This window comes from Archocentrus centrarchus, chromosome 23 (genome assembly GCF_007364275.1).
Source record: "Archocentrus centrarchus isolate MPI-CPG fArcCen1 chromosome 23, fArcCen1, whole genome shotgun sequence".
Lineage (NCBI taxonomy): Eukaryota > Metazoa > Chordata > Actinopteri > Cichliformes > Cichlidae > Archocentrus > Archocentrus centrarchus.
In genome coordinates this window covers 20,181,743-20,202,834 of record NC_044368.1, presented here as the reverse complement: position 1 = coordinate 20,202,834, position 21,092 = coordinate 20,181,743, and the positions used below count along the sequence as shown (strand labels likewise).

Sequence of the window (21,092 nt, the reverse complement as noted above, 5' to 3'; positions counted from 1 at the left end):
CTTTTGCCATCAGGAGGTCTTGACAGTGTAAAGACTTGACAGAAAATGACATGGAATCCAAATTTTTGCACAGCTTTTGGCTTTTAAAGGCTGTGGGCTTAAACTTTTGATCAGCTGAAAAAATCATGTTTGAGTGTAAATGCAGTTTTCAAGAAATTCCCTGCTCAAAAGTTTTTGTCTCTTGGGCTGATTTCTTCTTTTAGTACTGTGAAGCTCGACTTCAAACCTTCTTAAGATCCAATAGTGCAAAATGCAAATTCTTGCAATTTTTTAACTGGTCTTAAGATTTTGATCAGGAATGTATTTCAAAAAAAAATTTCAAATGAGGGTTTCTACAGACGGATGCACCATGGGCTCCCCAGTGTCACCCACTGTAGCCAACCACTGAGGAAGTGGAAAGTCCAGCTCCTTCAAAGGGATGGCACCTAGCCACTGGTACAGATATGTGAATGACACCTGGGTCAAAATCAAAAGCCAAGAAGCAGAAGCCTTCGTCTGTCACATTAACTCAGTGGATGAAAACATTAAGTTCACCAGGGAGGATACCAAGGATAACAGGTTACTGACTGTGCAGTGCTAATTAAGAAAGATGGAATCCTCAACATTAAACTTTACTAGAAGCCTACACACACACCTATTCTTTGATGACTCCCACCACCCACTGGAACACAAACTTAGGGTGATCAGGACCCTGCAACGCTGAGTGGAAAATGTTCCCTCTAAGGCAGAAGGGGGAAAAAAGGAACACAGACATGTAAACCTCTTAAAACATGTTGCTATCCCAGCTGAGCCTTCATCAAATCAGTGAAGATGCACAAGAAAGAAGGTCAGACACTAGGGAGAAAGAGAAGGACAACTGGAACAACACTGTGTCATGTAGCAGATTTGTCAGGAAATCTCAGGAGCATTTTCTCCAAACATGACATTCCAGCGTACTTCAGACTCAGTCACACCCCAAGATAAAAACTAGTTCATCCCAAGGACAAAACGTCATTATTATTTATGTGATGATGCACAAGATCAATAGTAGGTCAGTGACATCTCCAAAGGGGACAACCCCCACTAGGGTTTAAATACCTGGGTCTCTCCACCTTTTGGTTTTGATGAGACGTGAAATGGTAAATGGACTAGTTCTTATATAGCGCTTTTCTACTCAGTATGAGCACTCAAAGCGCTTATACAGCCTGTTTGCATTCACCCATGCACTCCCATTCATACAAGCACTTCCATTTTTACAAAGCTAAGTGCTTTTTAATTAACTAACATTCACACGCATTCATACTCCGACAGAACGGTCGGAGAGCAACTTGGGGTTAAGTATCTTGCCCAAGGATACATTGGCATGTAGCCTGGAGTAGCCAGAATTCGAACCGCTGACCTTCCGATCAGTAGGTGACCTGCTCTACCTACTGAGCTACAGCCACCCCATCTTCAAAAAAATGAGAGAAGTCTACCATGACCTGAATGACTGAGAGCCTAGAAAACTCAGAACTGTTTAGTTCAATTAAGTCTGAAAATAGCTGGTCGGCTTAGTTTATGGTGAAAACTAGCATTCAGTTTAGTTTTGCTTAATTTAGAAAGTTAATTATTTTAGTTTTGCTTAATTTAGAAAGTTAATTATTTTAGTTTAGTATGAAATCTATATGCCTGTTGTCTTTGAGCAATTTTGCAAGCTCCTGGTTTAGCTTAGCTTGGCACTTGTAGCCAGTTAGCTTTGCTAAACAGGAAGTCAGTTAATTTTAAAAACTGTCAGCCCCTTAAAGATTGTAAACACAAAAAAATGGGCTCTAGCATTAGGAGTTTTTTTTTTATGTACTAAATAAAGAAGTTTAGTGGCTCAGAAGCTAGACTGGGTTGTCTATTAATCAGAAGCTCACTGGTTCAATCCCTGACTTCTCCACCTTGCATGTATCCTTGGCCAAGATAATAAATGTCAAGCTGCCTTCAGCAGCCTGTGAGTCTGTGGTGCTTGGGTTGAAAGGAATGGGTGAATGAGACTTGTAGCATAAAGTCCTCAATTAGAGTAGAAAAGTGCTATAGAAGTACCAGTCCGTTTAACATTTAGTGAGATTTGGTCATCTTCAGAGAGCGTTAGGCCAGCTTCCTTCTTTCCCATTTTTGGCCAGCTACATTAATAAGCGCACCTAATAGCTTTATATTTAACACCAGATATGAGTGGCAAGTGAAAAAGTACATTTTCCAGAATGTTTGAATATTGAGTTCATGTTTCAAATCAAAGTTAATAATAAAAACATGGAATCAAAGTTTCAGTTGCAAATCTTACACAGATCTTTATTGTTCTTCTAATTACATAAAATATGTGGCAATGAATTGCCCATTTCTCTTTTGTTTTCATTTCACCAACCAACAAATCCGTACTTGCTTTCAAAAACCTTATTCATCTCCCTTCCCCTACATATGTTTTCCTTTCATTTCTTTCCATCTGCGAGCAACATTTCCTATCAACCTGACCAGCCGATGGAGTTGCACGCTACACTCACCGATTCAGTTCCTAAAACATTCCATGGTATCCATCTTGTCTCTGTTCGCTTCAGCCTTCAACAACTTTCATCATCACTCAGTCTTTTTACACATTTCTTTGTCCCGTCCCTCAGGACAGGTACATATATCATGTTGCCTCTACCGGTGCAAGCAGTGTCCACAACTAAAGCTCCATGCAAGATCCTACACTGAAAAGTGATCGGTCTCATTCTGAAGAGTCAGCTTTTTAAAAAACCAACGTGGCTCAGTTCAAAATTTTGTTTTAAAACAAAACTCATCATCTCATCTCTGATATGATTTCAACAGGATTTAACGGCTGACCTCTAATCTGTTCTGTAATTAAATTAATGCCTCTGAAGTAAATAAAATAAAATAATTTCTGGGTTCTAGCATTTGATATTAAGGGAATGTATAAAAATAAGACATCTTCTGATTAGTCTAAAAATCAGACTATAACAGAAATTTGTAGCTATGTGTGGTACATCTCACTTTTTGGGGGATTTGCTGTCTTTTGCTTAAAAATGTTCAAATGTTCAAATAACTTGCCCTAAAAGCTAAAGCAGTGTTGCTTTACAATAACTAAAAAAAAAAAAAACTACTATAGATTTTAAAATATAAAAATGTAAAACTTTCATTAGCCCCCAAAGAAAGGTCTAAAAGAATGCTTAAATATCAAATTAATAGTAAACAGGATCTGATGCACCACCTCTTTCTTCAGGAAATCAGCAAACTGGCAACACACCGATAATTTCAAGTGTGAACCGTGGGTTTACTTCTTGTCGTGCTTCCCTTTAAGAGCTGGTGGAAGCCATGTGCATCTCTCCAGAATATTATGTCTCTACGGGATGCACTTGGATGGAGGAGTAAGGTAAATAGCTGCCAAGGAGGACAGTAACAGAACACTGCTGTAATAATATGCACGCACGCAGACACACATAAATACATGTCCCATGCTTCTCCGTGCCATTTTTATGTACAGAAAAAAAAATGTCCATCCGTGAGTCTATTGTCTCCCATCACCTCACTTCACACCATTGTCTCTTTTCTCTTCCCTAAAGAACACAGAGACTTCTTGTCCTTTTTGGTTTTATGTGATATGGATAAGGTTGACGTCGATGACACAGACGTTGTGGACGAAGATGAGGAGTGAGATGAAGGGGACGTTGTGGTGGGGCTGGATGTTGTGCTATTGCACGGTGAGGCAGGGGCAGACTGAGAGCCCGGCTGTGGGCAGTTCTCATCTGATTCCTCCATGCGGACGATGGCAGAAATGGAGGAAGGGCGGCGTTTGGAGCGGGTGTCACTTGTGAGTGGGCTTGGTGTGGGGGGCTCGCTCACGGGGCGGTGGACGGAAATGGCGCTACGGAGGCAGTTAAGCCACTGCTGCTTGTGGAAGACATCGTTGACCTGCAGAGTGTGTGACTGTGCCTGGCTCAGGTCTTGGGAACGTACCCGGAAAATGTTCTTGGCTGCAGAGGAAGCAGGAAAATAAATTAGGAATGAGGGAGAAAACTTCTTGTCAAGCTACTCGTGGAAACTTTCTAAGACAAGCCTTACCTTTGTCTGCATTGCTGAAAGCTCCTCTGAAGGAACCACCCATTCTGACGTCTCCATCTTGCAGGTCCTCCAGCACCAGGTCCTGAACTGGGATTGGCTGTCGGTACACCTGGAAGCACTGGCGCTCATTTCTGGTGACGGAGCGGGTCAGGACCAGCAGGTCAGTGAACAGGAATACATGAAGCTTCTGAAAGGATTTACAGAAAAAAACAATTCAAACCAGAGCACTGTTATCCGACATAACCACCATCAGATTTTTCTCTGGAAGAAGTTTGTACATATCAAAAAAAAATCAAAGGCAGGTCTCTAAAGCAGACATAGTCTGGCTTGTTTGCCACATAAGCCTTGTGTTAATGTGTAAATAGGGACACTGTGGGATGACTTGGAAGTGTGTGTTTGCTCACCGTGCCACTCTTGTTGCGCAGCTCCCCGTGACACAAAAGGCTTTTGCACTGCTCGATGCGAGGGTCCCTCTGCCTGTCGTCCAGATACTCCAGCTTGTCAATATAGTACTGGCACTCTGATTCCCCCTTCTTCATGTTAATGTCAGACAAAACTTCCTGGATGATAGTGATCTGAACACACAAGTAACCTAATTAATATTTGGGATCAGCATTATAATGGACCAATCAAAAAATAACGCTGCTCCCCGTGTTGAACAAGCATGTGTCATGGACTTACAGCTTTCTCTAGGCTGGCAGTGTCAGGGTGTTCTGGTGGAGTGTGTCTCAGGATTTCTTTGAGCAGCAGCGGGTACTTGACCAGTCGGGATCGGGGAATGTCCAAAAAGCTCCACAGGTCCAGTTTCCGGCTGAAAGGTGACTCAAGGCAGCGCTGCAGGAAGTCCTGCACCCGTGGGTCTTGCTTCTTTTGGTCCAGCAGTGCCTTGGCTGCCAGCTGGTTGCTGCAGTAGTCTTTGTAGGCATTGAGCCTGGGCAGCTGCAAAAGAAGAAGGGACTATTTAGCAATCTACAATGCTTATTTAAAATACAGTTTTACTAGAATAAAAGTTTCTGGTGACTCAGTAAAGTAAGTGACACTTACCCAGCTAACAACAATTTGTCCAATCTGACCCACTGTCCCATCTGGCCCTGTGGCTTTGGAGAGCTGGGTCAAAAGGTCTTCGTGCAGAGGGATGTAGGCATCCAAGTTGCCGAAAATGTGAGTGAGCTCCTCCTCTGACATAATTGAGAGCTTCAGCATTGGGTCATGGTACGCCTATGGATGGAACACAGTGAAAATGGTCAAATAAGAGCCAGGCGGAACAATGGGTGTGGCTACTAAGAATAGCTTGGTGAAGAGCTTTAGGGGTACAAAAAAAGACAGAGGAACAATTCCTGTCTTTTTATAGCTCTTGGCTGGGCTGCGTTTCAAGCTTGCCAGAGTTTGATTTAATCTGTTTGCTTTATATGAACTCCCTTTGCCTCAGAGCTTTTAAAAGTACAAACCTTGCGTGCAAGCTGGAGGTCCTCAATCAGGTCCTGTTCTCCACGATACAGCTCAAATATGGCCTGAAAAAAAGGGAGGAGGCACAGAGAGATACTTTTTAGTAAAACACATAAATCAGGACATCATTATATTATTGCAAGTGATAACCATTAGCCTAAATCCAAAAGTTTAGACAAATAACAGAGGTCAGCTTTTAGATGTTGGGCTGTGCTCTGACCTCCTAACCAGGCTCTACATGGTGGTGATTTCTCACCTCTTGCCGCTTGATCTCTTTGGTGGAGAAAGTTCCTTTCTGGTGGATGTCTAACATTTCTGACCACAAGGTGCTGTTCCTCCTTTTAGGTGGTGTGGGAACCGCTGGTTTGCAAGGCTTCTGGGGCACGCCCGGCGACTTGCCATCGCCCCGGAAAGAGGCCTTCAGAAAGGGGGGAAAAAAAAAACAACACGTCAGACATGTTGAAAGAGGTGAACCTTGCCCTCAAATGAGTTCTCTTTCTACTGAATGCCATTGGAAGCTTACCTGGATGGTTTGGCCGAAGCGCCGGACGGCCCCATTCTTTACTGGAGAAATGAGGTTGGCTAGCGACGTCACCCTGACGAGAGGACGGACACGCTTGTTGCTGGGTTCCTGAAGAAGGGAAAAACAGAAGGAAAGCTTAGTCATGCAGTCATTTTATCATAACTCATAGTTGAAAAAAGTCTGAGAGAAGCAGATCAGAACGAATCAATCAGTAATGCTAACACCTCAGCAGAAAGTCTTCCTTATAACAAAACACATCAAGTCAAGTCATAAATCCTAGTTATGAACTCTAGTCCCCACTTTAAGGCAAGTAGCTGGAGCCGAGGTCGAGCCGCAGTCAGACTGACTGGCGGAGAAGCAGACATAGAGATACTGAGGAGGAAGCCATTCCAGCAGCTGTTGGCTCCATCATGTGAAGAGTCCTGAGCCAGGCCAGCCCACTGAGCACAAAGACCCTTTCTCACTGCTGATCTGGAGGGGAAGGGGGGTCTGGAGGAATGCCAGGAATGCACGAGACCATGCTTCTCAGCTGTTCAATGTCCCTCCCCTCATATACTCTGTACTTGAGTTTTAGCTGTTGTCAGAACAGATAGTAGCAGAGTGGATCTGTTCCATCACTCAAAGTGTGATAAATGATTCCTGATGTCTTGACTGCCATTCCCAGAGACAGAGCTGTGTGGCAGCGTGCCAGGACTGTTCAGTGAAACAGACCACTGCTAGAAGTCAAAAAAAAAAAAAAGGAGCAGTGGAAAATACAGTGAATCTGCCACTCTCAAGTGTTTACACAGTAAAGCGCTGCAGGGGGCGCACCACAAAATTTATGGCCACAGGTTGAGACAGGCTCTTCAACAAGCCTTGCGTGAGAGAGCACTACACCTGGGGCAGGTAACCCCCCCACCACCACACACACACACACACACACACACACACACACACACACACACACACACACACACACACACACCTCCTCACCGACCCACTCACAACTCCTCACCCAGCCCTGAGGCTGGAAGAAAAGAGAATCAAAGAGCAGTGGATGTGGTCTTGTACCACTGCTACAATTTGCATTTTCAAAGTTTGCACTCCCTGCAATACATGTGACATCTTAAGGACTTCACAGTAATATAGGCTCGCCCACTGGAACTAAACTCAATGCTGGTAGAAGTTGCTTCTGTTTCCCCTGACTCAGGCCAAATGGGATTTTATCCTGGCTCAGCAAATGTGGGAAAACAGTGCAGCCATTGAGGCTCCCGGCCCCACGGATGCAGCTGTGGAACAGATCTGCTCAGTTTGCTGTGGGCTGAGAGCTGCCGTGGCTGTGGTACAGTCATGGTCTACTGTGGTCAAGATCTCCACAGAGAACTTAGCAAGCCCTCAAGTGGTAGGGGCCAGTAAAGAGATGCCACATATCAACTGCTTTGACCGTGGGTCTGTCTACATGTAAGATTGTTTTACTTGTCTGTGGGTACCAGACTTGCCTCTAGTCTTGACCTCAAAGTTTTGACCATACTGTAGACAAAAAACAAGCCCCCCCCAAAAAAAAAACCAAAACAAAAAAACAACCAAAAACCAAAAACACAACAACAACAACAACAAACAAAGTCAATAGCGCAAAAGCATGCTGGCCATGAAGTCTTTCCTGTCCTTTGGGGACTGGCCCTAGAATAACAAAAGGCCACTAGTCCTGCTCTTTGTATATCAGCAGTTAAACAGGGAAAGTTGCTATTTGTGGCAGGCTAACCCTGTGGCATTAAAGCCAGTCAGGCTGCTTCAGGGAACCATACAGATCTGGAGTTTGGATACTACAGTCAGTGCAACAATGACCCTCCAGACAGATTTAATATACATGCAGCCTCCTTTAACTTCCAACCTAAGATTATAACCTCAACCCCCCCCCATGCTTTCCCTTTGATGCAACCTCGTGTGTGCCGTGAGCTAAAACTCCAGATGTGTCCCTGTGATTATAGTGCAGCTTGAGCTGATAGGGAAAGAAAATAGGCAGAGTATAAATCAAAGAGGTCATTAGAAAGTCAGCACAGAGTACAAAATACAGGGTTTTAAATTAGGCTGTTCTGGGAAAGAGGAGTCACTTTATGAAGTGTTTTCGGACTTCTCCTTTATGAAGCAATTTACTGTCAATGAAACCACATGTTCTCCTCCAAAAGAAGCCTTAAAAGGGGAAATGAGGGAGGTGAAGTAATAACTTTTACAAGTACACAGAGAAGACCTGGATTTCCTGATATTAGCTGATTTAATTTTAAAAAGTCATTATTGTTGAACGCTTGGTTGTTTACTGAGAACATATCCCCCTGCTGTTTCACTGTTCCTATGTCTGCTGACCATGGGTCTGATCTCCTCATTTCCCACTGAGACTCAGCTGCCTGCTGGGATACATGTGAGACAAGAAGGGGAATACGCAACACTGGATTGGGAAGGTCATTCTGCTGTTCACAACTTCAAAAAGGTGCAGTGCAATCAAATGATTAACTTTTCTGGGTTAGACAGTATCTCAAGCACTGTTCTAAGTGCCCAGGAACAAAGGTCAAAGTCTCTCCTGACACACACACACTTGCAAATACTGTGTGCCCAAGTGAGATAAAGAAAACAGGGTTAGGTGCTGATTCACTCACAATGTGACACACAACACCAAGATATGACTTCATGTCAAGGAGTTCTGGTCAAACATTTACAGATTGTAGTTTCAGCCATCTCACCTCTGACTCCTTGTTGGCCTGGTTCTGGCAGTCTACCACTTGCAGAGTCCGTTTGATAGGCACCAAGCTACCCACTTCATCGTAAGCCACCATAGCTTTCAGTAAAAACACAGTATCCTTTTAATCCTGGCGAATTAGCTTCAAGTAATCCACACCAGAGAAAAAAGATGAAGAAAATCAAGGGCTACAAAGGAGTAAAAACTAAATAAATACACCTTCCCCTTGTTTGCCTTCTTCCCTTGTGACATGGGGCTCTCTGATATCTGCCCTCACACACTTTCTGAACTTTGGTCTGAGGCAGAGTGAGGAAGGGAGGACTTTATACACACAACACAGGGGGAGGAGCCTTGCTTCAAGAGAGATCGGGTTTACCTGGAAGAAGGGAGAAGCTGCCCACATGCTTTGTTGCTCCATCCACTCGGAGTGAAAATATTACTCTGAATTTTAAAGAGCATGGGCAAACGTTACTGCTAAATGGGCTAGACACATGAGGGAATATGAAAGTTGCACACCACTTTCATAGTATGGGTTTCTTTCTGGAAACATGACCAAGTCTGACCAAGAGAGATTCAGTGAGTTAAAGACACATTTCTGCATAAACATTAGTGGCAACTGGCTACTAAACAGCTGCAATACATTTACTGCTGTATGATTTGCTGCAGACGAGGTAATGACAGTAATTACCCGTGAAGTTATCTTGAAATGATTCTGAGACAAATAATTGATTCAGTTATTGTATATTAAGTTTATATTGTCAGATTGTACTTTTAAATCCAAAGTTAACTGAGTAGTAGGGTTGATGACGGCAGCAGGGCTGTTCAGTAACACTGTTTGGCAAATACATTGGTGCATATGCTGGCCACTTTCTGACAAACTGAATATCATCAAATAGATGACTGAGTGTATACATACACTTATCTAAAAGCAACTTTTTCTTAGCTAAATATCTTCAACAAATTAATCATGATGACTGCCAGCGGCAGCAAATAATATTCACTCATTGCAGGGGAAAAGTTTTATTTCATCCCATAAGTCTCAAGGTCCTTTCACCTGGGAATTAGTTTCAGTAATTTGTACACTTGAGGTTCTTTTCATCTGAAGATAGTTTGATGAGGGGCTGAAAGACTTTAAAACAGTAACTTTTTATGATAGTTATTTTTTAAAATTCTAGCAGAAAAGAGGGAATGACAACAAAAAGAAAGTTAAACCAAAGATACGAATCAATGTCATTGTAAACAACAGTTTCAGCTATATTCCTAATTGACAGAAACACTGATAAGCAAACTCTTAGTTTCAAATGTTAATGACTGATTCTGGGTCATATACTTCAATCAACAAACTACAAAGTAATTAATCAAAGCTGCTCTGTACTTTTGGTTTGAAAATCTTATCAGTCTCACCAGCTAAATTGGGGGGGAAGTGGTCAATTTGAATATCAATAGTAGGGGTACTGTGACACACTCAGCCAGATCTTTAAACTGAAACCTGTATAATGAGTACCATTGCGGTGGGGGGCTGGGGGGCAGGGTACCAATACTGCCCATATGTCGATTGATTTAATTAAGGTAGGGGGTAGGAACATGCTGCCAGTTTCACTAAGGACAAAGAAGTAAACAGAAGCCAAACCTGTGGCTCTTTCTCATGGATGAGTGTACATCCAAAAGTGAAATTTTTATCAGCAGGCAGATGCAACCGGGGCTGAAGGACAACCACACTTGCCTGTGTTTGCCTGGGCAAATGGACTCTTCTTCATCCACCTGGGTCAACACTGAGGCGTGAAACCAGCAGTTTTATGCATGCGCTGTTTGTCTGATGGAGGTGTCTAGATGTTAACACCTTGTTCTTTGGGTTTGTTGATGCAGGAATCAGGAGTGTTCATCTGCTGCAGCCCTCAAAACAAAGTGGAGTGGGATCATGTGGGATCAAGTGACTTCAGTCTCAGGTCAAAAATGATCAAGAATTGAGTTTGCATGAGAAATAAGACAGCATAGAGAAAAAATATGCAGACTGAAGAGTCACATAGGCTCTAATAAAAACTAAATCTGTCTGCGTATAGTCTGTGGGTGCCTGTGGAAGACATTGTGTGCAGTCCTGCTGTTACTCATGCTTATGGGGAGACCTCAGGCTGAATCAGTCGAATGTCTGGCTCAGACCCTGTAAACACAACATGGTGAGGCCTGCCTGGCCTCTCCGTCCCTAGTCAGACAGAGGTGCAGCTGGAGTATAGCCGTGACTCCCAAAACACACCCACACAGCCTGTCTGAGCGCAGCCTGCTGAGCTGTGGAACAGGCTGAATAATGCACTGCTCAGAGGTCCACCTTTGTCTAACCTATATCGTGCCAGGGACAGACAACCCTGAGGCCCGAAGAGGCTGAGCTCAACTTAACCTTCATATCAGCAGCCGTGAGTGCAGAGCACGCAGAGTCTAATTACAGCTTTCAGAAAGGCATAAAGCAGGCACCTCCAGGCAGAGAAATACTGCTGAGTGAGTCAAAGCAAGAGAACCAAGGAGGTGCTACTGCCCTCTGCTGATGGAAACCAGCAGAAATCGAAAGTGAACTTTCAATATTGTGCCTCCTCACCACTGATCCTATGGCATGTCTACAATGGCAAACGGAAGGCAAGAACACACTCCCCCAAAATATATTCCTTCTGTGGAAAAATAACCTTGCAGGCTTCTGTCCATTATATTGACTACAAGTTTTGGTTTTTTTTTTATGTAAATCATCCTTATGGTTTATCAGATGGCGGGAATTTTGTGGAAAGTAAAACCAGCAGATAACCCACTGCATAAAAGGTGTTTACAGTTCAAGTGCAAACTTATTTTTCAGCTGAAGCTTTTGTTAAACACAGTCCTCCAATAAACTCAGATTCATTTTTTTAAAGTTATTATACACTTCTGCTGCCTGCTTTGTATGATCCCACAAAAATGTTGGGACTCTCTTTTAAACCCTAAAAAATGTGTTTTGATTGATATTCATTTATTCATCAAAGCAGTTGTTATGATTGAAAGTGATGTTGTTGGTCATCTTCTATGCCAGTGTTAAGTTTCCATGTTAGCAAGGGTCCATTTGGGTCAGAGTAGTTCATCATTTGAGGGTGAACACTCTCTGTGGGTGTTCACATACTTGCCAATTTTCTGAAGAAAATACACCAGCAAAATACACCAACTATCCAACAACTATGTCCTTCAAGCTGACATGGATGAAGTATAGTAAGAATGACTTCTCAGCTGTGGTGTGTGCAGATGTCCTCATGTGATTCTGCAAGCTAGTATAACCCCAGTCTTAGACTCTTAGTTAAGAGCAGAATACAGCAAGTTTAATGCAACATACAAAAACAGTAGGTTTTCTCCTTCATTGCAACTGTGTGGTGCTTAAAGTTAGCAGTACTGGTGCTGTGACTGACGTGTATTAACACAGAGAGCTGCAGCCGATAGTTGTCTGCCAGACCTCACCGCTGCTAACTGGATTCATTTAACTGGACCTCTCTGGAGCACTTTTTTATGGAATTATTTGACAAATGATATGGCCTGTGTAGTACAGACCATCCAAGAGATTTGTGCTTCAGTTTTGGTCAAATGAAATTCTAGTATTTTATTGATATTTAGCACTAATTAGCAGATATCTTTTTCTGTCTTGTGCAGTCTGCTATCTCTGGATGCAGCTTGATAACTAAGCTTGCTGGCCTTACCTGATAAATTACTAGACTCTTGTTTGCAACCCCCCCCCCCCCAAAAAAAACCAAAAAAACAAAAACAACTGCATCTGTTGTGAACATGCCCCACATCCAACATTAAAAAAGCTAATGGTGTCTTGTTCTAATACAGTAATAGCAGAATGCTGTTTATGTCAAAAAATATTACAAACTTTGACTTTGCTTGTTTGATTTTTATATTAAAGGCACTCATTCAGACATTAAAACTGCCATCACATTAATTTGATCACGTGCCAATGTAGGCCATTACATTTAAGTCACATCACTTCATACTCATTAAACCATTCAAAGCTTTTTCCCTTCATGAACTACATTAACTGTCTCTCTAATTTGAATATTAAAGGAACTGGTGTTAATACTTGTTATCATGAGGGTACATGTTTTAAAAGCATCTTTCCAAATCAAGGCCCCACTAGAGTGTGAATAAAAGTTCTTGAGTGCTACTTATCTAAGTTTCTGTTCGGAGGACATAAAGTATAAATACCTCCACTCTTTTGAAGCTGCAGATAAAGAGAGTAGAAGCAGGCAGAGATATAATTACGCAACAGCCTGTAGAAACAATGAAAAGCATAGTTCACAAACCAGACTGACATCCTCAGGTTACTTTTTAAAGTTTTGTTTTGACACTGTTCACACCCAAAGCAGACCTGTTGCTACCAAACACAGCAGTGTAACTAAGACTCAGTGAAACTTCCAGCACGTCAACAGAACAAAACTGATACACTCACAGAACAAACTATTGATTATATAAAAAACAAAAAACAATAAACTATTTATCAAGAGAATTTTGAGGCATTTGTCATAGAAACATTTTTACGTGGGGACAAAGACATTTTCAGCAGTGTTTTTTTTTTTTTAAATGAACTGAAAGTGTAAGATTTAATTTCATCATTTTTAAACACCGGCTCATGGAATGACAGTTTAACTTGCACAAACCTATATGAATATAATTTACAGGAAACTCAAGCATGTCAAAAAGGCAGGAACAGTCTTGTGTAGGGCAGGGTGAAGCCTTCCAACTAAATTACTCAATCCAAACCACATGGGGAGCATCAAAGGAAACAGAAAGGTGCTAAAAGTCTGGAGAAGAGTTGGGCAATATGATTTACTAGAAGGCATCATTAATATGCCCCTTATACTCAATGATAAGGGGTACTTTATGGCAATTTTGGATATATTAAATATTTCTAAATAAGTGTAACAATGACTGGTACCTAATTTCTTTGATTTAAAAAAAAACAAAAAACAGTTAATATATCTCTAAAAAGCTTCTCACTCATTTTTTTAAAGAATGCACTTAAAGCACAACATACAGATGAGAACAAATAAAATGAGCCAACACTTACCATCTGTACAGCTTCAGTAATTCTCCAATTCTTTATAACTCTATGGGAAGAATGGAACACCTTTCTTCAAAAGATATTTCATCATTTAGTGTTGTACTGATGGTGGTCTATACTGGAATAATCTGGCTGAGATCTGGTGACTGTTAAGGCCAAAGAAGGCAATGCTTTTCACACTTAATGGAACCACTTACTAAGTCTGATGCTCCCTGGATGGAGCCATTGCCATCCTGGAGCTCATTTCTACAAATGTGATGCAGCATGCAAAAAAGATGACCAAAGATGCAGACTGAGAATCCCAGCTTCTAAACAGCCAAGCAATGACGGAATCAAAAATAACCAGACTTTTCAATATTTCCAGTATTTTCTATCTTATTCATGTCACTGTCTGCAAATATCTCTCAAAACTACAGTCAGGGTAAGACTGTAGTCTGTATTTTGGCTTAATTTTTGTTAAAAATTGCACATAAAACTTTGGAATTAACACATTCTTCGGTTTTAAGTGTCAAGCAAGCACAGCCTTGGGGTGCAACCTGGCAATTTGCTCCTTACAATGCTAGCAATTTTTTAACCTTTAGCCTGTGCCGATAACGTGTGAATTGTGATTGATTAATGGTTTCTTGTAAACATGGTTTTTTATCATTAGTTTAATCATTGACTATTTGCACCATTTCTAAACTACAATAACTCAAGGAAAGGACAGTTTTACATCTTCAAGTTAAAAATTCATAGATTTTATTTGTGCTATTTTCTGTTTTATGTATGATTATAAGTTTCAAAACCAAAAGTGAAGTAAGGTTTTTGCATGGCACAATTACATACAAACCGTGTGCAATGAGGAGAATTGATGCAACGTGATGTGAACAGAAGAGAATCCAAGTCTGCATTTAAACGACACATGTTGCTTAAATGCAGACAATCTCATGCAGTTTGGTCTCAAAACTCAAGTATTATAAACTTCTATTTAGGTATGCCAAATTAGCAATAAGGTGACTTCTACACCAACTCCTCCTCTACCCCTTACATTAAACTGGTAGTTGGTGACTTTTTCACCACTCTATGCAGTTTTATAAAATTACAAAGCGAGGCAGCTACTAATAGGATTTCTAAGAAATACAAAAAAACCCCAAATATGCAATTACATTTTTGGAGGATTTCTTTGATCTTAAATGTACCTTTTGCATTTACTTCCTTCACCCATCATGTTTAGTAGCATAATTGTATGTCTATGGGTACTCTGTTCTGTTTTGCAAAATGTAGTGTTCCCTGTGAACCAAGTGTTTATTGTTGAGTTAAGCCAGGGACACACCTGAAAAACAGCTGAAACCTGCAAAAACAAGACGAACCACACTCAAACAAACCTTTTCCACCAACAGAGTTTAGCACTTGCACAGTTTTTTCTCCATTTGGACAGAGAGCCAAAGGGTAGCGCTGTGTCAGCAGCCATATGGTTGGCTTTAACAACTGCCTCTGCATGTGGAGCAGAATGTGCGGGGATTATCCTGCACTGGAAACTGGCTCAATTAGAAAAGAAAATAAAGTCAGAGCATAATAAAGAGTGCCTTCCTCTGATCTGTATCAAGGAGCGGCCCCAGGGATTCTTAGCAACAGTATATCTATCAGCTTTGTTTAGCCAAATCAGAGCAACTGATCTGACAGGTTACAGAAGTCCAGGTTGCACATCTGTGCTTATCCCTCTCACGAGGGTGCAGGACTAAAAGCAGGCTGGAGGGAGACAAAAGATAGGACAGGGGATATGGGTTGTTTGTAAACTGTTAATCAGTGCCACCCTCCTCACCGCAGGAGGGATTTTAAAATCAGATAATTCAAAGAAATGACATCGTTGGTTTAGAAGGAAAATGCCCCTGAAGCTAAAGCTATGACACAATAATCCTATGCGTGAACAGCACTGACAGATCTTTGTGTGCATATGAGTAGGTGTGCTCATTTAACACCCAGTGAGGTACATTTTCCTACCAGGCCTGTTCTGCCTGTCAAATCTCTACATTGTGGAACTGGCTTTTATGTAACTAAAAGTTGACTTCACCGAACAAACAAGCATCTAGATGTCTTCTCGTGATAAGCTTAGGCATTTGGATGATGTGCTCTGTATTTTTATACTTGACTCTAATCTGCTCAGTTACTATAACAAAAACAATGTAATCATCATCTCCATCTTTACATAGACAACTAATTGAATCTAAAAGTGATAAGTAGAAAAAATAAAGTTATGTGCTTTGATAGCAACTTTATGAATAAGGAAATGAAACCGAGTGCCAGTCAGGAGACAAGCCAGTAAGAAAGTATGATGAAGAAAACCTGCCAGTGAGCAGAGGGATATACTGCAAAGTGACATCAATGGCATAGAAAGCTGCATCAGGCTTACAGTCAGTTTTTTTTACCTGGCTAAATCACTACGGTGACTTATACTGAACACATCACCTGGTCAGGAGCAGGTTATGTTCTGAGTTTTGGTTAAAGTCATCTGGGATCGCCATGCTTTCACAGTCTTATTTACAGCAAGAGCTAACATAGATTCTCTGCTGGGACTACACGTCTATGTGCATGTGTATTAATTTGGTCATTCAGAAAATGTATAAAAGGTTTTTATATTTGTTGTTTAGTCTCTCTTACACTGCTGGAATTGCAGCTACTCGAACGCAGGACAAACATCCAGAATATCTATTCAATCTACGGCTGAAATGGTTCATCGAGTAGTTTCACCCACATTAGTGACTAAAAATAGAAAAGACTGATAGCACAGTAGCAGCAGCGACGATGCTGTCATAGTTTAACGTGGAGTTTGCTTTACACACAAATGGCAAAAGTCAAAGAGGCGGAGCCAAAGCTGAGACGGTGAGCTCAACTGGAATGAAAGAAAACATTTTTCTAGTGTCCAGAACAGCAGCGCTTGTTCTTGTAAAAAGCTTTACAGGGAAAAACACACAGATAGACCTCAGCTCTGAGAATTATGATATGCACATTTTTCTTCATTACAGCCACCACATGCTCCTCTAAATTATTTTACCCAGCACACAGATGCACACACACACAAAGACAAAAACACATACACATGAACACAAACCAAATCTACCACATCCAGGAGACACAATACTGTTAGAACTATTTTACTGTAGGTTGTATGCATACCTTATTTATTTTTGCATTCAACAAAATGTTCTTGTCCAAAAAAAATAAAAAAATAAAAAAATCAGATTTTAATATGGCACGTAAACACAATGAATAGGTTTAGCTGTTTTTTGTAGATATTGTATGCAATTAAACTATTAAAACGTTGCCACTTCTAAAATGAAAATCAGTGAGCAGTTCATTTTAAATGACCTGCGTTTATCTTTTTTGAATATTTACCATAGCTGCAGATCTAATTTAATCAATAAAATTAATTCACTTTGATCTGCCAAAAAACTAAAGCAATTTCCATGTCACCTTTATCAGGCTATGAGATGTAATCTTTAATGTTTAAATAAATCCAGTTTAAAGTTTCGTAACTAATGTTCCGCTGTCACCTTAGAAATAAACATCAGCACCAAGAGTGCACTCAGCAATAAAATAATTAAATTGAAATAAAAATTTTAAAAGCATCAGATTAACAATTTTCTGTGGCATAAATCTCTTGTCCTTTTTGGAACAGTCCTAAATTTTACTGTTATTTTTTTATGTTCTTTATAGATTTTTAATCACAATTTTATCACCATCTGATAATGTCTGATTGGAGTAGGTGGCACTCAGTGATCATCCTCTGTGGAAGAAGAGTCACATGACCTTTAAAACCCATCATTTTTTGTGACACACACAGAGCCAGAAGCAGACAGTCCTGCTTAACAGCAATAGATGATCACCAACATTGTGATAACCATTTTCTCCAACTGGGGATTTAGGTTTTGTCGAGCCAACTAAGTCACAGAAAGTTTGTAGTAATTCAATTTCAATTCAATTTTACTTATATAGTGCCAAATCACAACAGTCACCTCAAGGTGCTTATACCCCTCAGGTTAGATTCAGAGCCTGTTAGGCTCAGTAACTAACTCCTGAGTTTACACTATGTTGCCAAAAGTATTCACTCATCTGCCTTCACACACATATGAACTTGAGTAACATCCCATTCTTAATCCATAGGGTTTAATATGATGTCGGCCCACCCTTTGCAGCTATAACAGCTTCAACTCTTCTGGAGAGGCTTTACACAAGGTTTAGGAGTGTTTATGGGAATTTTTGACCATTCTTCCAGAACTGCATTTGCGATTCCTCTCAAAGGTGTTCTATCGGGTTGAGGTTAGGACTCTGTGGAGACCAGTCAAGTTCTTCCATACCACACTCACTCATCCATGTCTTTATGGACCTTGCTTTGTACACTGGTGTGCAGTCATGTTGGAAAAGGAAGGGGCCATCCCCAAACTGTTCCCACAAAGTTCTTCTGGAAAACAACCCCGCACCCCTTCACCACCAAACTTTACACTTGGCATAATGCAGTCAGACAAGTACCGTTCTGGCAACCGCCAAACCCAGACTCATCCATCAGATTGCCAGACAGAGAAGTGTGATTTGTCACTCTAGAAAACACATCTCCACTGCTCTAGGGTCCAGTGGCAGTATGCTTTACACCACTGCATCCGACACTTTGTATTACACTTGGTGATGTAAGATTTGGATGCAGATCATCGGCTATGGAAACCCATTCCATGAAGCTCTCTCTGCACTGTTCTTGAACTAATCAAAAGGCCACATGAAGTTTGGTTAATAGCAATGGACTGCAGAAAGTTGGTGACCTCTGTGCACTATACGCCTCAGCATCCACTGACCCCACTCTGTGATTTTACGTGGCTTTGTGGCTGTCGTTCCCAATTGTTTCCACTTTGTTATAATACCACTGTGGAATGTTTAGTAGTGAGGAAATTTCATGATTGGCCTTGTTCCACAGGTGGCATCCTATCACGGTACCACGCTGGGATTCACTGAGCTCCTGAGAGTGACCCGTTCTTTCAAATGTTTGTAGAAGAAGTCTGCATGCCTAGGTGCTTGTTTTATACAACTGTGGGAATTGGAAGTTACCGGAACACCTGAATTCAGTTATTCAGACAGGTGAGTGAATACTGCTGGCAATATAGTTTAAGTTCATTCTGGAACCGAAAACCTACTTTCCCCTCATCTCAGGGCTTACAAACGCTTTCCGGTTTCTGGAATAGGACCCATTTTTTTTTTCTGGAGAAATGCCATTTCTGTTGTCATCAAATGTTTTTAATGCAATAAACCAGACAAGCCTTCTTTGGCATTTAAATTTCATTATACATTTGCATGGGCAGGAAAGTAACTATAGAACTTCACTGATAGACTTTGCTTATACTAAAAAAAAAAAAAAATCTGAAATGTGAAAATCACAATGTGAAATTAATTTAAGCTCACTCTGGCATGTTCAGGTCTTTCCCAAAAGCAAATGACCTCCCATTCATTTCACAATTTGTACAGTGACGTAAACTGTGATAAAAATCCCCTAAAACTCTGATCGTATCAACATGTAAAAGCTTCAGGTCTTTTTTGTGACTGGGGACAGATTTGGTTAACATGTCAAACCAGTTTGACATGTTAACCATGTTAGATTTTCCTCAAGTTATTCATTTTTTTTTTTTGGTTCAAGGTACAAAGAATGCAAAACCCTGTTTGCTCTTACAACGTAAATAAAAAACTGAAATTAAATCATGGCTAATAAATGTTACATATGATTTTAGTACAGCAACTCAAGACAGCAACTGAAGGAAGAGAAAAATGAATAAAGGGACTTCACTGTATACCAACCATTTGGCTCCTGAGGCACCTGTGGTCTTTATTTTCAGAAATTTATATAGTGAAATCCTTTGGTGACTGCAGAAAAACATCTGTTGAATGGGAGTTATTTTTCTGTAAATTAATTTGGACTGCTTTAGATTTTGCTTTTAATAACAGGGCCTGGTAAGACTAGCTGTAGCTCTGTTTTTCTTCAGTCACTCAAGATTTTCCAATCTGTTTAAGTGTCATTAAAAGCAACAGTAACAATACTAATCTAGGCCTGACTTCTACAGGTTCTACATGTTTAAGACTGCTTAAGAGCTTCTTAATACCTCTTGAAATTAAATTTAAGACCAAACTTGTGATGCAAGCATAAATCAAAAGTAAAATTGTACTCTTAACATAAATGCACTTACATAAGTGAAGAAGGTAAAAATGAAAGCATGTGGTTGAGTTTAAGAACACTGTGTTCACTGACATGTTCACTAAATTGTATTTACCTAAAGTTAATGTATGCACAAAAAAAAAAAAACTGAAAGTATTTGTGAAATTATAAAATACCAGCCAATTTTTTTTTTTTACTTACTTTACCTTTAGCTGGTTAGCTGGCGTCCTTCCACTTATGTTCACAATTATGCTGACCTTAATTAGAATAGAATGCCTTTATTGTCATTATACAGGATGTACAATGAGATTATCCCAGGTTCTAGCCAGTGGCTGATCGCCCAGAGCTGCACCATGCTGAGGTCGTCTTGCACCAGACTGAAAATGTCACTGTTTCGCTATCGGAACACTTCCCCATCACTGCATTTAGCGAGCGGGTGTGCACCCTGCGCACTTCACTCCGTTGTGGCCTTGTTGCTAGATTTAGTAACTTTTCAGACCCCCCTGGTGATGTGTTTTTCCAAAAAGGCACAAGTGACAAATTTAGCAACTTTTTCTGTGACTTTTGGAGATAGCCTGGTTTCCAAAAGTCTGCCGACACCATGTTTTGGCAGCCCTCATACCGCATCCCATTGGCATCATCCGGACCTTGCTTCAGATGAACCCCACCCTCCCTCTCCAAATTAGCATGTTAAATAACATTAACAAGCTAATTTCATTTAGCCCCCCCAAACACACACACACAAACACACAGGGGCCGGGCTGAAATTATTTTCTTGCTAGAACCCCCTTTATCGCTTTAACAACCTCAGTAAGGTTTACAAGGATTTTGCGCTGTCCCGATGTTACAGTCAAACTGGAGTTAAAGCTTGGAAGCCTTTTTTTCATTTCAAAGTGCTTGTTCTTTGTCAGAGGGGGAGTTAGTATTACTGGTCAATGGCATCCAGCATAGCAAATTAACATGGTTTGATGTCATTTGTTTTTCCTTGTCTCCCTTTTACTGGTTTATTATCAACACAGGTGAATTCTCTTAGATATTTAATTGATTCTCAAAGTTGGTCTTTAAGCTGATATAAGTGGCTTGAAAAAAAAAACAGGTTAATGAGGTGAGTGCTGTCTGATCA

At 40.8% G+C, this 21,092-nt stretch overlaps 1 protein-coding gene across 1 annotated transcript; it reads right to left on the bottom strand.

Annotated features, from left to right (window-relative positions):
* Window positions 1–2,265: 2,265 nt before the first annotated feature.
* net1 (neuroepithelial cell transforming 1) lies at window positions 2,266–9,021 on the bottom strand. The gene is made up of 9 exons (XM_030720386.1): window positions 8,743–9,021; window positions 6,029–6,136; window positions 5,762–5,923; window positions 5,508–5,570; window positions 5,104–5,277; window positions 4,741–4,998; window positions 4,464–4,634; window positions 4,060–4,246; window positions 2,266–3,971 (listed from the first exon to the last, which is right to left on the bottom strand). The coding sequence occupies exons 1-9, from the start codon at window positions 8,833–8,835 to the stop codon at window positions 3,529–3,531; spliced, it is 1,659 nt and encodes a 552-aa protein (XP_030576246.1). The 5' UTR covers window positions 8,836–9,021; the 3' UTR covers window positions 2,266–3,528.
* Window positions 9,022–21,092: the final 12,071 nt, after the last annotated feature.

Excerpts from the sequence above, each read along its gene's own strand:
- net1 (XM_030720386.1), bottom strand. The coding sequence starts at position 8,835 with ATGGTGGCTTACGATGAAGTGGGTAGCTTGGTGCCTATCAAACGGACT. Across the intron at positions 5,924-6,028 it reads GCTTCGGCCAAACCATCCAG|GCCTCTTTCCGGGGCGATGG; the intron begins GTAAGCTTCCAA and ends CCCTTTCTGAAG. Across the intron at positions 3,972-4,059 it reads TTTCAGCAATGCAGACAAAG|CCAAGAACATTTTCCGGGTA; the intron begins GTAAGGCTTGTC and ends CTTCCTCTGCAG.